Genomic DNA, 17065 nt, shown 5'->3' with positions numbered 1-17065 from the left:
CTTGCATTCTTTATGATTTCCTTGGGATAAATTGGTAGAAAGGCTATTGCTAGGCCAAAAGTATACCCATTGTTTTTCTTTTTAAAAATTTTCTTCTTTTGTGGGGTCTTCTGGTGAAGATTGGAAAAATTGCTAGACAAATTCTAAAAGAGCTGTAACACTAAAAGTATGCCCATTTTTAGGGCTTTTGATATATATTGCTAAATTCCCCTACCAGTTAGTTAACTCCCTGTGGTTTCCCCTTCTGGGGAATGATTTCCAAACTATAGAGGTGGGCTCTGGTAGTTGTGTCTACCCTACAAGCATAGATCTCCTGATTATTGTTTAGCACACAGGGCTCCAGTCCCAAGCCAGTGATTTAAAAAGTTGACCCTGGAAAAGTCCTAATGTCTTTCTGGTAAAGGAGCTGCAAGATCCTAAACTGGGGAGATGTCAGGGGTGTTTTTGATAAGTGGCAGAAGGCAGTCTGCATTTTAAAGAGAACAAAGCCTATATACACAGAGATGCAGAAACAAGCAATGGAGACAGAGAATGTCAGCAAGCATCTGTATCTTTGGTTCTAGCGCTTCCTAAGCTCCTTCTAGCAGCTGAAGCCCTGCCATTTCTTTGAGTTAGATACTGAACCCTTCAATTGAGTGAGAGCCCCTAATATATCTAAAATAAATTTTCTTGGCTGGGTGTGGTGGCTCACGCCTGTAATCCTAGCACTCTAGGAGGCCAAGGCGGGCAGATCATTTGAGCTCAGGAGTTCAAGACCAGCCTGAGCAAGAGTGAGACACCATCACTACTAAAAAAATAGAAAGCAATTAGCTGGACAACTAACTAAATATATATATATATATATATATGTATTAAAAAAATTTGGCCAGGCATGGTGGCACATGCCTGTAGTCCCAGCTACTCAGGAGGCTGAGGCAGTAGGATTGCTTGAGCTCAGGAGTTTGAGGTTGCTGTGAGCTACGCTGATATCATGGCACTCTAGCCTGGGCAATAGAGCAAGACTCTGTCTCAAAAAAAAAATTAGGGGGGAGGGGGGGCGGGTATATACATATATAATGAGTGAGATGTGCACCATCTGGGGGATGGTCATGATGGAGACTTAGACTTGTGGGGAGAGGGGGGGAAATGGGCATTTATTGAAACCTTAAAATCTGTACCCCCATAATATGCCGAAATTAAAAAAAAATTAAATAAATTTTCTTTATTCCCTAAGTGAATTTGGAGTTCTGTCACTTGGAACCAAAAAACTAATGCATCTTTCCAAATTCTGTACCAATTTATATACCTACTGTCAGTGTGTGAGAGTATCCATTTTCCATGTCTTTTCACCAACAATATGTATTATATTGTATTTATTTATTTATTTATTTATTTGAGACAGAGTCTCGCATTGTTGCCCAGGCTAGAGTGAGTGCCATGGTGTCAGCCTAGTTCACAGCAACCTCAAACTCCTGAGCTCAAGCAATCCTCCTGCCTCAGCCTCTCGAGTAGCTGGGATTACAGGCATGTGCCATCATGCCCGGCTAATTTTTTCTATATATATTAGTTGACCAATTAATTTCTTTCTATTTTTAGTAGAGATGGGGTCTCGCTCTTGCTCAGGCTGGTTTCAAACTCCTGACCTTGAGCAATCTGCCTGCCTCGGCCTCCCAGAGTGCTATGATTACAGGCGTGAGCCACCGCGCCCAGCCTGTATTTATTTTTTAATGTTTACAAATTTGAGATGTGAAAAAGGTATTTCATTATTTTTCTTTTCTTGAGGAAAAAAAAGAAAGCTTTTACTTTCTGAGAAACAATCTATAGACTGGGGAGCTGCAGTCTTCAGTACAAGGGAGGGTGAATGTATTTATTTCTGTTTCTTCTTTTCTGAATTCTTTGTTGTTATTATTAGAAATTGGGTTCTGGCTGTCTATGGTGGATATTATACTACCCCAAAGTTTAGTGAGGTAAAACAACAACGTTATTATGCTGGTGAATTGTGTGGGTAAGGAATTCGGGCAGGGTGTAGCAGGCATGGTTTGTCTCTGCTACATGATTTTTACTGTGCAAATGGCTGGGGTGACTTGAACATCTGGGGGGCTAACTATTCCAGAGGCTTCTTTGCTCACATTTTTGCTGCCTATGCTGGGATGGGCTCAGCTGTGACTGTCAGCCAGAGTCCACATGTATCCTTTCCAGCATGGAAGCCTCTGGTTAGTGGGACTTCTAACTCAGCTCAGGGCTTCAGGAGCAATGTTCTAGTGAACAAGGTGCAAACAAGATGGCCTTTTCCGACCTAGTCCCAGAAGTCATGTACCATCATTTACACTGTACTCTATTGGTCAACAAAGCTGCAAGCCTATGAAGATTCAACCGGATGATCACAACTCCACCTCTCAATGGGAGGAACATCACAGAATTTCAGGCCATGTTTTAAAACCGACAGAGATGGGGTGTTCATCTTATGCTTATGTTTTTGTCATATATACTCATAAATACTTTTTGAAGTTTATCATTTCCCTTTTAAAAATTTCTGGCTCACACCTACAATCCTAGCACACTGAAAGGCCAAGGTGGGGAGGATCTCTTGAGGTCAATAGTTCAAGACCAGCCTGAGCAAGAGCAAGATATTATCTCTACGAAAAATTAGCCAGTGTGGTGGAGGGCCTGTAGTCCCAGCTACCTGGGAGGCTGAGGCAGGAGGATGGCTTGAGCCCAAGAGTTTGAGGTTGCAGTGAGCTATGACGATGCCACTGCACTCTAGGCTGGCGACGGAGCAAGACTCTGTTTTAAAAACAAAACAAAACAAAAAACGAGTTGAGAAATCTTTGGTGATTTGCTTTTATTATTCCAAAATTTTAATAAATTATAACAGCCAATTCTAAGCTAAGGATGCATTAAACTACTCTAACGAGTTCCTTGTGGCACCTGGGTCTCCCTGGCATAGTCCTGTATGTGGGAACTTGTGGGATGCTTGCTAGTAAATAGATGCTTGCTCACACTGCATCCATTGATGGCTTGGAATATGCTCACAGTTAGCAACTTAAAACTTTCCACAACTGTCAGGGGAGTTATTTCTCGCAATAAACGTCTCCCCTTTCCTCTAGGTATTAAAAAAAAAAATCCTAAATGGTTTCAGTCTCTTTCAATGTAGACTCCACCCTTGCAACTAAGTTTTGAAAGTTCTAAGTTTTCTTCCCTCTCCAAAGCAGCAGGGGGAAACTGGATCCGCGGCCACGTAGGAAGACTCTCACGGCCCCAAAAGCGGAGTCTCCAGGGACGGGTGGAGACCAGCGGGTGGGACTGGGCGGTTAACGCTTTTGTCTTCCGACTGCGGGCCAAAGCGCGGTTCGGAGAAGTTCACGACGTCTCGCTCGGGGACGCGTCCTCCCAGACCCACCTAGGGTCCCCTCCCAAGCCGCCGGCCCCCCATCCCCCGCGGCGTGCAAACGCGGAGGGCCCGGCCGGCCGGGCGGCGCGGGGCGCAGCGGACCCGCCCCTGGCGCGCGGCCCGGCTCCTCCCCTCGCGGCCGGGGCCGGGGGGCGGGCAGCGGGGAGGGGGTTGTGGCTGCGACCGGGGAGGGCAGGGAGACTTTTCCACGTTGCAAACGCCGCCGCGCGCCCAAGCCGACCCGCGCCCCGCGAGCGCCGCACCGCGCCCCCCGCTCCTCCCCTCGCGGCCCCCATGGCGCTCGGGGCCCGGGGCTGGCGGCCCCTGCCGCCGCCGCTGTTCCTGCTGCTGCTCTGGGTGACCGGGCAGGCGGCGCCCGTGGCGGGCCTGGGCCTGGGCCCCGACGGGGAGCTGCAAATGGAGCGCCGCTTCGTGCCCGACGAGTGCCCGCGCACCGTGCGCAGCGGCGACTTCGTGCGCTACCACTACGTGGGGACCTTCCCCGACGGCCAGAAGTTCGACTCCAGGTACCGCGCCCCTCCGCCGGGCCAGCACCCGCTCTCCGGACAGGCCTTTCTCCCCGGCCAGACCTCCCCAGCCCCGCCCTCCGCGCTCCTCCCTCCCTGCCCCCCTCCGTGCTGCGGGCCGGATGCTCGCGGACCCCAATCCCGCCGCGGTGGCCGGAGACTCCGACGGGACCTTGCGCTGCGGGGTTGGGACACATCACGCCCTCCCTCTCCTCCCAGCGCAGGGACACACGCATAGCCGGTCTAAAATGGCCACTTTTCGCGACGGTGCCCCCAAGAGTGCATGTTGGTGTCCGCCTGCCGCCTCCCTCCACTGTTCCTTCTGGCCGGTCCCCTGGGTATCTGGTCAGCTGGTGCGTCTCACGTGTGACGACGACGACGATGATGCTGTTGAGGCTAACAGTAGCAGGCGCTGACGGGTTTTGAGCGGTAGCAGTGTGCTGGGCGTAGCTCTGAGTACTTTCCACACAGCAGTGAACTCATTTAAGTCTTACAGCGATCCTGTGAGGTAGGTTCTACCCTCATTTTCTCAGTGAGGCAACTGAGGCCAAGAGACTTTTTTACAGTATGGAGTCAGATCGAAACCCACACCATCCCCGTGCAGGGTCTGTTCTGTGCGTGCAACCACCGCTGCCCTCGCTTTCCAGCCTTACAGAAACCTTTTTCGGGCGGGAGATGGTCGGGGGAGTTGCCCAGCTTTGCTGGGGTGGGGGGTGGGGGTTGTCCCAGCACCAGGCCCAGGATCACAACACCTCTCCCCGCTTTCTCCCCAGTTTAGCTTTGGGGTTAACAGGCCTCTTTCCTTCCGGTCCCAGGCTCCTCTCCTCCCCAAGGCTTTTGTTTCAAACCCTGGCCTGTGCCAGAACTTCTAGTGAATCACTGGCTGAGGCGGAGAGAGCTGGGATATTTGTTGAGCCTCTGCTATGTGCCCGAGGCTGTGCTAGGCTCGTGTACCTCCTGATCTTTTTTGACATTCCAAAAAATGTACGATGAGTAATGTACAAAAGCTATTTAACATACTATGCAGCACCAGCAAGTGCTTAGAAATGGTCATTTTTGCTATTGTTGCTGCTTTTTTAAAAAAAGAGGTTTATTGAGATATATAGTTCACATGCCATACGTTTGCCCATTTAGAGTGTACAATTCAGTGGTTTCGAGTATATTCACAGACTTATGCAAACATCACAACGGTCTAATTCCAGAACATTTTCATCACTCCAAGAAAGAAATGCTGGACCCATTAGCAGTCACTCCCGCTACCCCCCTCCCACCTCCCCATCCAGCTCCTGGCAACCACTAATCTACTTTATGTCTCTATGGATTTGCCTAGTCTGGGCATTTCCTATAAATGGAATCATATAATTTGAAGTGCTTCATGTCTGGCTTTTTTCATAGTTCATCCACGTTGTAGCATATATCAGTATATCATTCCTTTTTTAAAAAAAGTTTTGTTTTTTTCTTTTTAGAGTACCACCTACATTTTCTCTTCATTCCTTTCTATGGATGTATGTATAATATTCCCTTGTATCCATTCATCACTTGATGGACATTTGGGTTGTTTTAAACTTTTTGGCTATTATGAATAATGTTATGAACAGTCATGTATAAGGTTTTGTATGGACATATGTTTTCATTCCTTTTGGATGTATACTTAGGAGTGGAATTGCTGGGTCATATGGTAAATACGCTAAACTCTTTGAGGAATGGCAAAGTGTTTTCCATAAGGGCTGCACCATTTTACATTCCTAGCAGCAGCAGTGTATGAGGGTTCTTAGTTCTCCACGTTGTCGTCGACACTTGTCATTGTCTGTCTTTCATGATCGCCATCTAGTGGGTATGAAATAGTATCTCATTGTGAGTTTACTATACATTTCCCTAGTGGCTAATGATGTTGAGCATCTTTTCATGTATTTTTTGGCCATCTGTATATCTTCTTTCATTTGTTTCTTTTGTTAGAAAATAGAGAGGAATTTCTTGCTTGAGTTGATGGTAATTTATAATTCTCACTAGAACAAGTTGTTTTCTCTAGGGATGGCAGCCACTGTGAGGCAGTGTAGGGTAGCGGAAGGAGCATGGAGGAGCTGCCAATCATGGAACATTTATGCAGTGTCTGCCCTCAAGACAGAGACTAGTCCTAGTCCAGTATGTCTCCTCCCTGTTCCTGCCACTGATAGCCTAGGCAATTACAGCGTAGTGTGATAAGTGTGGTAAGGTAGTAGTAGCACACTCTGTCTCTTACATAGAGTTCACACATAGTTCTTACCATGTGCCTTCATGGTAATTCATTGAGTCTCAAAAGAATTCATTTTATAAGATAGTGGGGTAGGTACCTTATTACGATGAAGAAGCTGAGGCTCAGAAAGTTAAAATGACGTGCTCAAATTACCTGTTAAGTGGTCAAGTGGAAATTTGAACCCAGGCAGTTTATGGCCATAATCTTTGGTCTATAGTCTACCTATATAAGTGATGGAAGAAAGGCAAGATGCTATGAAAACACACAAGAACTTAACTTTATGTTGTATGTATGTGTGTGGGGGGTGGTCAGGGTAGACTCTTGGGATTGCAGGGATAAGATCTGAGAATGACTAAAATATACCAAAGAGGAGTTCAGGGGTCTGTCTGCAGACCCTTAAGGTCCAGTCTTTCAATAAGTGTTATTGTGTGCCCACCATATGCCTTTTTCGGTATATAGAGTAGCACAGTGGTGTTCAAACACACACCAGAATCACCTAGAGAATTTGCTATACAGTTTCTGATTCAGTAGCTCTGGGATAAGGCCTGAGAATTTGCCTTTCTGACGAGTGCACAGCTGATGTTGTTGGTTGGTCTGAGGACTATACTTTGAGAACCATTGCTCTAAAAGAATCATAGACTCATTAACAGAGATCAACTTCATTTTACATATTCATTTGTTCATTCAACAAATATTCATTGAACACCTACTCTTCCAGGTGCTGAGGATGCAGCAGTGAATAAAACAGAAATCTCTGCGCTAATGGAGCTTACGTTCTAGTGGGAGGACAGGCACACTCTCAGTTATATGGTAAAGCAGAAGTTGTTGAGGGTTATGGAGAAAAATAAAGCAGTCAGGGGTGGAGGTGGGAGGAAGAGGCAGTAGGCCCAGACAGATGAGATGACAATGGCCACCCAGCTAATAACTTACCTCTCACTCTGGACTGAGCGGTCTCTTATGCCTCACACAACTCAGCCAGCATGTGGAGAGGCCTCATGGATAGTAGACGTGGATATCTCTACTAGTTCCAAGCAGAAAGGTATTTCTTTCTGCCGAAGCCATAGGGAAGGCTTTGGGAAGAAGCTGATGCTTGAGTTGGGCCTTGAGCATGGGTGGGAATTTCATTCCTTGAAGTGGGGAGCATGCCCAGGCCTGGCAGTACATGCTCAAGGAGCAGCAAGAGGCCCTGCTATTTCGGCCAGGGGGCAGGGTACCCAGCACTCAAGCGTGTGGGAGAACCAATCCATGGAAGACGGGGCTGGGTATTTTGGACTTTTTGCGATATCTTTTGATGGATTTGTACAAAGGAGTAAGTGGATTGATCCAGGAGGTACTCAGTGGCTTGCCTGATAGGGTGAGTGGAAATCCCGAAGATTAGTTTCATTGGGGCTTCATTTTATATACTCCTTCAGCTTCTAATGTTCTAGGTGATGAGATATGGGAGAGAATAAAACTGACATAAATAAAACTGAATAAATCTGTGCTTTCAAGTTGGGGTCGAGGCGAGGCACAAAACCATTCCAGCTGGCCTACACAAAAAGAAGAGAGAATTTATTGCAAGGCTCTCTGATTCCTCATGAGGGTCTGGAATCATGAGCTGGAGTGACTCTCTGCATCCCTCCAAGAGGTTGCAGAGGGGGCTCCATTCTTCCCCTCCCAAAAGGGTGACTTCCAGCAAGCTTTCCATGCTGCACACATGATCTCTTGGATCCAGCACCAACGCTGACTAACTGGCCTCTGTCTCCATTCCAGATTCCCAGGAGAGAATCTGATTGGTCCTGTTTGGGTCACATGCTTATCCTGGTGGGTGTTAAGTCGGGTGGTTCTAAGTTGGGGCCCAGACTCGCCCCTTCAGCAGGACTCGTCCTCAGAAGGGACCGTGGGCCGGGCAGCACCCAGGATGGGGTCAGGCTGGCCTGAAGGGGTAATGGTGACAGAGCGGTCAGTCAGGTCAGGACCTGCTCGCTTAGGCAGGAGGTATTTAGAGTGTGCATCTGCACGGCAGCTCTTTCTGTGGAAAAGAGGAGTGCTGAGAGAGAACTGCTGGTTACGTGTTAGCCCTGCGTTTCTGCTGACTTTGGGAAGGGAGCCCACCCAGCCTCCAGCCAAGTCTTCTCGCCACGCTCTCCCGAGGCCATTGGCAGGCAGGCCAGTGCCTCCTGTGAAACTTGCCAGCAGGGCTTTTCATTTTCGTTCGTTGGGTCATTGTGAGCAATTACACATTCACGTTAACCATTTAATTTGGCTATACAGTATTTCACAAGTAAGCACTTGTGAAAAATAAGAATTATCTATAGGGATAGGACATTTTAATTTGTGCAGTTGCTTAAAAACAGAAATCCATAACTGCAATGTAATGATTTTGCTTTGCTTTGCAAAGTTTTTCTTTTAATGATATTTTAATGGGTCAAGGCCCATCCACGCCAACTGCTCACATGTCAGGGTCTGAGCCTCCATGGATGTGGTCATCAGTGGATGTGTCCCTCTGCTTCCTCCTCTCTGCCCCTGCTTGCACCCTTCCCCCTCACCATCTCTCCTTTCCTTCACTGCAGTGTTCTCTCACTTTCCCGGCCCGGTAGCAGACAGGTAGTTTGCCAGTTCATGAACTGCTTGCCTTTTCCCTCTGCCATGTCACACTAGCTACTGGCAGAGGTGGCTGTATGAGGGAAGCATTCTTGGGAAAAGGGTCTGGGAAGCCCAAAGTTACCTTTAGGGGGTGTATGGTGTGGAGATAAAGGTGGGAGGCAGAAAAAGTCAGGCCTTGCTTCCTTCTTTCGTGTCTGCAGTTGGGTCCAGTCTTAGTGGTGAAACTCTGCCAGGGACAGGGCAGGTCTCAGCTGGATCGTCTGGGAGCTAGGTGGCAGCGAGGAGGTGAGTTTCAGTCCCAATAGCCAAGGGCTATGGTAGGACCATGGTCCTCACATCTAGCAGGTCCCATGTGAGTCAGCCATCTCGAGTGAAGACCAACTTTGAGGCACCCTAAATGTGGTTCCCATGCCCAGTGGGCTTGTTCTTCATTGCCTTGCTTCCTTCCTGTTCTTGAAATATGGCAGTCTTTTTAATGTTCAAAAGTGATGTCTTGGCTAGGTGCAGTGGCTTGTGCCTGTAATTGTAGCACTTTCAGAGGCCAAGGTGGGAGGTTCACTTGAGGCCAGGGATTTGAGACCTCATCTCTACAAAAAAAGTTTTTAAAAATTAGGCAGGCATGGTGGTATGCAGCCTGTAGTCCTAGCTGCTCAGGAGGCTGACGCAGGAGGATTGATTGAGCCCAGGAGCTCAAGGTTGCGGTGAGCTATGATGACGCCACTGCACTCTGGCCAGGGCGCCAGTGAGACTCTGTCTCAAAAGAAAAAAAAAAAATATGTCTTCAGTTTTTAATTGTCTAAACTGAATCTAAAACTGGCATCTATAGCATAGTAACTTTTCTTCTCATAGCTGATCTGGGCTACAGTTCTGCTAACAGAACTGGAGACCAATTTTCTGTCTTTTCTGTGATGGCCATTTTTCCCTTGTCTTGGGATCTGAGATAAGAATAATTTCAGCAACAAGTATTATGAGCATATGTCAATTTTGGCAAAAGTTTTAAAAAGTAATACATATGCACAGAGTTTTAAAAACAGATTAGATAATTCCGTAAAGCTTGAAATTATAGTTGCCAAGCTGCTAGGAGTGGGGAAGGGGCCCTGCCTTGGGTTGGTTGGTATAACTGTTCTGAATGCAGACTTTGAACCAGTGCAGACCTTCCTCGCTCCCAGCTTCCTTGCACCCTGCTACCCTCTCCTCTGCAGCCTCCACAGGCCTGGGAGGCACTCTGAGTACACCTGTGGCCACATCCCTTTTGCAAACATCTAGATTCTGTTTCTTCCCTTTTCGATCAGTTCCTGCTCCTCCATTCCCTTTCCATCTTCCAGAATCCTGTCACCATCCCTTGACTGCTATGGGCTTCTTTCCAGTTCGTGGAGTCCGATTTTAAGAAGAGGAGCTTAGAGGCTTGAGGAAGGAATAGGCTTTGGGGGCTTTAAGAGTGTTTGCTAGGCCATTTGTCCTTTTAAAAGTTCATTCTCACTGCAGATTTAAACCTCCATTCAGAAACATCCACATTAGTTATGCTTTAAGAATATAACCACAGGCATAGTTATTTATCTTAAGTAATATATTGCAGGATAATGTAGGCAGTTTGGTCAGTAGAATGTGATGCTTCTTGTCTTAGTGGCCCTTGAGTCGATCATTTCGAAGAGCATCAGATAATTTTTTTTTTTTTTTTTTGAGACAGAGTCTCACTCTGTTGCCCAGGCTAAAGTGAGTGCCGTGGCATCAGTCTAGCTCACAGCAACCTCAAACTCCTGGGGTCAAGCGATCCTCCTGCCTCAGCCTCCCGAGTAGCTGGGACTACAAGCGTGTGCCACCATGCCTGGCTAATTTTTTCCTCTCTATATATTAGTTGGCCAATTAATTTCTTTCTATTTATAGTAGAGATGGGGTATCGCTCTTGCTCAGGCTGGTTTCAAACTCCTGACCTTGAGCAATCCACCCACCTCAGCCTCCCACAGAGCTAGGATTACAGGCGTGAGCCACCTCGCCTGGCTGCATCAGATAATTTTAAAGAGCATCATCGCAGGGTGCTCAGACACTTCCACCCCCCACCCTGGGGCAGTGATCAAAGGGTCTGTCTGCAGCAGTGAATGAGCAAGAAGAGAAACATAAGCTTGTGGAGAGGAAAGGAGGGTGTTGGGTGTGCAGGATGATTTCCATTTTCCTTTCTAAATCCACTCTCCGCCTGTTCTCACTCGAGTTTTGCTCTGGGAGGCCCACCTGTGTGGACTACAAGTGCATAGTGTGGGCTGTATCAGTGACCCCCTTGTCGTCTGGCTTTGGTTGAGTTCGGCCAATGGGGCATCAGCAGATCAGAGGGAGGGAGTAGAGTGAGATGGAGGTATTTATTCCTCTGGCACCCTGCCTCTAGGGTCACCATGGATTGTGCCCCTAGACCAAAGGTCCTAGCTCTTTTTGGGTAAGCCTAGCTGCCCTCTCATGCTCAGTTGATAACAGCACCCCCTACCCAGCCTTAGAGGTACTACACTATCCCTTGTGTTTTGCTGCACCCTGCTCCCACCTTTGCACATAGCCATGCTACTATTATTATTATTATCATTAAAAAATACCATAAATCCTCTTGTAGTTCATAAGTGTGATGGTTGGTTTTTCTTGTGCCTGTGTGAGATGTGCAAACTTTGTTACAGTGTTGGCATATTACCCATCTGAGATAAAAAAAAAATTTGATTTTTTCATATTGCATTTTTAAATTTGTTGTACAGTGCGCCCTGTGAGCATCAAGTACCACCAGATGAATAAAACTTATTATACCGGCCGGGTGCGGTGGCTCATGCCTGTAGTCCTAGCACTCTGGGAAGCCGAGGTGGGCGGCTCGCTCGAGGTCAGGAGTTTGAGACCAGCCTGAGCAAGAGTGAGACCCCTGTCTCTACTATAAATAGAAAAAATTAATTGGCCAACTAATAGATATATAGAAAAAATTAGCCGGGCATGGTGGCGCGTGCCTGTAGTCCCAGCTACTAGGGAGGCTGAGGCAGCAGGCTTGCTTGCGCCCAGGAGTTTGAGGTTGCTGTGAGCTAGGCTGACGCCAGGGCACTCACTCTAGCCTGGGCAGCAAAGCGAGACTCTGTCTCAAAAAAGAAAACTTATTATATCTTAAAAAAAAATAAAAATTTACCATTTAGAGTAGTTAACTATATGTACATTGTTGTGAAATAAATTTCTTTTTCCTTCCTTCCTTCCTTCCTTCCTTCCTTCCTTCCTTCCTTCCTTCCTTCCTTCCTTCCTTCCTTCCTTCCTTCCTTCCTTCCTTCCTTCCTTCCTTCCTTCCTTCCTTCCTTCCTTCCTTCCTTCCTTCCTTCCTTCCTTCCTTCCTTCCCTTTTTCCTTTCCTTTTTCCTTTCCTTTCCTTTCCTTGACAGGACCTTGCTCTGTTGCTTGGGATAGAGTATGATGGCACAATCATAGCTCACTGCAGCCTTGAACTTCTGGGCTAAAGTGATCATCCTGCCTCAGCCTCCCTCCCAGGTAGCTGGGACTACAGGTGCCCACAACCATGCCCAGCTAATTTTTCTGTTTTTTTGTAGAGACAGACAAGGTCTTGCTATTGTCCAGGCTAGTCCTGAACCTGGGCTGAAGCAGTTCTCCTGCCTCGGCCTCCCATAGTGCTGGGATTATAGGCGTGAGCCACTTCACCCAGCCTGTGCAACAAATTTCTAAAACTTTTTCATCTTGATTTCTTAAAATGCTTGTCCATTTATATATCTTCTTTGGAGAAATGTTCATTCAAGTCCTTTGCTCATTTTTAGTTGTTTTTTTTTTTTATGTTCTTGAGTTGTAGTTCTTTATATATTCTGGGAATTAACCACTTGTCAGATATATGGTGTGCAAATATTTTCTCCCATTCTGTAGGTTGGCTTTTTCACTCTGTTGATTGTTTTCTTTGCGGCTCAGAAGTTTTAAAGTTTGACATAGTCCTGTTTGTCTGTTTTTGCTTTTGTTACCTGTGTTTTTGGTGTCATATTTGAGAAATCATTGTCAAATCCTATGTCCTGAAGCTTTTCCCGTATGCTTTCTTCTAGGAGTTTTATAGCTCCATTTATGTCTTTAATCCATTTTGAGTTGATTGTTTTATATTGTGTAAAGTAAGGATCCAACTTTTGCATGTGAATGTCCGATTTTCCCACCACCATTTATTGAAGAGACTGTCCTTTCCCCACTGTTGTGTAGTCTTGGTGCTCTTGTCAAAGATGATTTGACCATACATAAAAGGGGTTTATTTCTGGGCTCTCTATTCTGTTCCATTGATCTTTGTCTGTATTTGGGATAATACTATACTGTTTTGATTATTGTAGCTTTGTAATACATTTCCAAATCAGAAAGTATGAAGCCTCTAGCTTTGTTCTTCTTTCTCAGGATTGTTCTGGTTATTTGGAGTCCTATGAGATTCCATATGAATTTTAGGATTTTTTTTTTCTATTTCTGCAAAAAAATGCCACTAGGATTTTTTTGTTTTTAAGAGATGGGGGTCTCACTATGTTACCCAGACTGGACTCAAATTCCTGGGTTCAAGTGATCATCCTGCTTCAGCCTCCCAGGTAGCACTAGTGGGATTTTGATAGGAATTGTGCTGAATCTGTGCATCACTTTGAGGCATATGGAGATCTTAGCAATAGTAAGTGTTGAACATGAGATGTCTTTCTATTTTTATTTGTGTCATTTTAAATTTCTTTCAGCAATTTTTTTCTAGTTTTTGGTATATAAATCTTTTGCCTCCTTGATTAAGTTTATTCCTAAGTATCTTATTCTTTTTGATATTGTTTTAAATAGAAGTATTCTTTTAATTTCCTTTTCAGATTGTTCATTATTAGTGTATAGAAATGCAACTGATTTTTATATATTGATTTTATATCCTGAAACTTTGCCAAATTTGTTTATTAATTCTAACACCTTTTTTTTTTGTGGACTCTTATAGGATTTTCTACATATAAAATTATTTCATCTGTGAACAGATACACTTTTACTCCTTGCTTTCTAATTTGTATGTCTTGTATTTCTTTTTCTTGCTTAATTGCTCGGGCTAAGAGTTCCAGGACTGTGTTAAATAGAAGTTGTTAAATCAGGCTTGCTTTCGTTGCTCCTGATCATAAGGGAAAAGCTTTTAGTTTTTCACCATTGAATATGAGGTCTGCTGGGCACATCCCCTTTATTAAACTTTCCTGGAACAGCCTGGTTTGGGTGTGTCATCTATTTCCTGCAGGACACTAAATAGGATGCCTATTCAGGACACTGAATAGGTGTAAATAAGCCAGACACTGGGACAGACTGTATAAGTACTCGTTCCAGAGTTTGCAGAAAGAATTTTCATGACCGCTTCTGGGCTTGATGTGGTCCATGAATTTGTGCCAGTTTTGCTGATTAGAACAACTTTATTTGTCCAAATGGTCCGTTTGAAGCAGTAGATAAGGCTGGTCTTGCATTGTTAGTTTCTTGTATAAATGTATACACTTCTTTCAGAAGGGTGTTTTTTGTTTTAAACTATTTGGTACTTAATGATTCACAATGCTTAGGCAGTCATCAAATGAAGAAATTAATACTGTGAAGAAACAACAGTTTTTATACCCCCCTAGAGAGGCCCTGTGCCTGGAGGGTAAGAGTCAGACAGTCCTGGGTTCTACTTTTTTTTCCCCACTTGGCTAACTTCATGAGCTTGGGAAATTGTTAGCCTCCAAGGAGCCAGAGTATCATAGAACCCACTTTAAAGTTTAATCCTTGTATGGGGATTAAACAAGGTGGTATACATGAAGAGCTTAGTTTACTGCTGTGCCTGACACATTATAAACACTGCAAATAATAGTAATTATTGTTAAAAACTTTGGTTAAATTTGGGAACCATATTTAGGTTCTGTTGATGAAAAAAATATTTTATAAATCATTTCCTGTCTGTGCATTGATGCTGTTTGCATGTGTCTTGTGCCTTGGGTGTCTTTGAAGCCTTGCTTTCTGGTCTGTTATTATCCGCCAGTCTGAGGATGGCTCCACGGCATGGCTGGGGCCCAGCAGAGTGAAATTCAAGAGCTGGCATTCCAGGGGGCAGCCTTGGTGCCCGGAGGCAGAGGGTGGAGGTGTAAAGCTGTCTTGGGCGCAAAGCTGACCATGTGCTTTTGTCCTCTGGCTTGTTGGCCTGAACTTGAAATCCTGCCTTCTGTTCACTGACCTTGAAGAAAGGAAGGCTATTAAAATATAGGCTGTGAAGCTAGAAGGGGAAAGGGAAGGGGGACAGGACTGGGGAAACTGCCCTGATGGGGGTGATGGGGTGGACTCTGCTGTTAGCCTACACTGTTCTTTAGGGAAAACGAGGAAAAAGTGAAAGTAATTTACAAAACGAAGGGTGGCACCTCCTGATAAAGCAAATCCCAGAAGCTCTTAATGTTTTGTTACATAAGTAATTACATGATCATTTTAAAAAGCAAGGGAATTAAAGAGAAAACAAATTCAGTTACCTGAAGTCCTCTACCCGTAGATTATCACTGATAATATTTTCATGTATTGCCTTGTGGATTTTTTTCATATGCATCTATATCTGTATATATGTTGAAAATGGTATTATTTTAGTCTGTAGCTCTGTGACCTGCTGCTCTTTACCTTGTATATGGCTCTCCAAGTCAGTGAGTAGAAATCTATGCTATTATAAAGTGGCCACAGAGCATTTTATTGTATGTCTTTGCCTTAATTAAATGCAGTCAGTGCCATACCATTGAACTTCTAAATTATTTCTTTTGCTCATTATTATAAAGCAAACTCTGCAGTCGTTTTCTTAAATGCAGTGAAACTCTGTTGGTCTCTCTACCAGTTTATAAGGTACTCAAAGGCAAAGTCCATGCCTTGGAATTTTTTTTATCCCCAAAGCACCTGGCACAGTCTCCTAATAGGCAAGTTCTTGATTGCTGAATTTGACATTGAAGAGATGAAGGCGTGAGTCACAGCCATGATTTCATTGTTTATCTTTCGACCAAAGGCCATCACCTGTCAGCCTTAAAACACATGTATCGCAAGACTACATCAGACTTTCTAATAACCTGTGATAGTTATAGTAGATTTGGCATAACACTAAGGTTTTCAGCATACTTTTTATGTTATGCAGATCTTGGGTTGGCTGTTATTATTATATTACTCACGTTTTGCACAGGAAGAAACTGAGAAGTATGCTTTATGCTATACCATGCTGCCTCTGTGTTTAACTTGCCTGTATGATTTTTTAAAAATATTTAAGAGTGTGTGTGTATGTTTATGTTAAATTGGCCCATTGGGACCTATGGTGTTACTTTTAGGTACCAATCACATAAAAAATGAAGCAAACCCTTTTTTTTTAGTGGAAGAGTAGGTAGCTAACAAAAGAGTAGGTAGCAAAACAAGCTTAACATATTTTTTTTTCCTAGGGAGAGTTATGCTAATATTTACTTAACTAGATTTGCTGGTAATATTCAAGGTTATCTAAAAATTCTAGACTCCCCTCCCTTCCCTTCCCCTTCCCTTCCTCTCCTTCTTTCCTTTCCTTTCTTTTCCTTTCTTTCCTTCCTTTCCTTCCCTCCCTTCCTTCTTTCCTTCCTTCTCCCCTTTCTTCCTTCCTTTTCTTCCCTCTATCCATCTTGCTCAAATTAAAAAAAAATAAAAATTAAAAAAAATAAAAATTCTAACCGCAGAAGTACTGTCCAGTGGAGACACTCCTGTATCCGTAACTCCTCGGCTGGCTTGTTGCTTTGCCATGAGCTCGTTATGTCTGTGGGCACATTTTCACAGGTTGGTTTCACCAAGGAAAGGACTTTATACTTGTCTTTCTCTCTCCCTGTCTTCTGGGTCCTCAGCTATGACAGAGCCTCCACTTTCAACGTGTTTGTGGGAAAAGGACAGCTGATAGCCGGGATGGACCAAGCTCTGATTGGGATGTGCGTGAATGAGAGGCGTTTCGTGAAGATTCCCCCAAAGCTCGCCTATGGAAGTGAAGGCGTTTGTAAGTTTTTGTCTCGTACTTATAAACACACCTCCAGAAACAACTGGAACATTGGTAGCCTGTTCAGTCAAGGAGACCAGAGAATCTTGGAAGCTTTAGATTGGGGAAAATGAAAGCAATGAACTCACATACAGCTAATATTTCCATTTTAGGTTTATTTCTTCTAGATATGAGAGAAGGTGTCATTAACACAAATGCATTGAATAATGCCCTTGATGAAAGGAGAATTTTCTTCTCTCTTTTTTTTTAATTTTTCTTTTTTTTATTTATTTAAGACTTTTTTTTTTTTTTTTGAGATAGAGTCTTGCTTTGTTGCCCAGGCTAGAGTGAGTGCCGCGGAGTCAGCCTAGCTCACAGCAACCTCCAACTCCTGGG

General features: G+C 44.7%; 1 protein-coding gene, 1 non-coding gene and 1 pseudogene across 2 annotated transcripts in view; 2 read left to right on the top strand and 1 right to left on the bottom strand.

Annotated features, from left to right (window-relative positions):
- Positions 1-103: 103 nt before the first annotated feature.
- On the bottom strand, positions 104-163 carry LOC142873187 (U7 small nuclear RNA). The gene has a single exon (XR_012921230.1). It is a non-coding gene; the product is annotated as a U7 small nuclear RNA (small nuclear RNA).
- Positions 164-3528: 3365 nt separating this feature from the next.
- The window catches only part of FKBP9 (FKBP prolyl isomerase 9), a 43540-nt gene continuing 30003 nt past the window's right edge, over positions 3529-17065 (top strand). Inside the window, exons 1-2 of the mRNA XM_012741271.3 lie at positions 3529-3897; positions 16545-16690. Coding sequence (XP_012596725.3) covers positions 3665-3897; positions 16545-16690 — 379 coding nt within the window. The 5' untranslated portion in view covers positions 3529-3664. The remainder of the gene's footprint in view (positions 3898-16544; positions 16691-17065) is intronic.
- LOC142873232 (uncharacterized) lies at positions 11298-11394 on the top strand (annotated as a pseudogene).

Source organism: Microcebus murinus, chromosome 9, assembly GCF_040939455.1.
Source record: "Microcebus murinus isolate Inina chromosome 9, M.murinus_Inina_mat1.0, whole genome shotgun sequence".
Lineage (NCBI taxonomy): Eukaryota > Metazoa > Chordata > Mammalia > Primates > Cheirogaleidae > Microcebus > Microcebus murinus.
The sequence above is the reverse complement of the archived record's forward strand: the minus strand, read 5'-3'. Positions and strand labels throughout refer to the sequence as shown.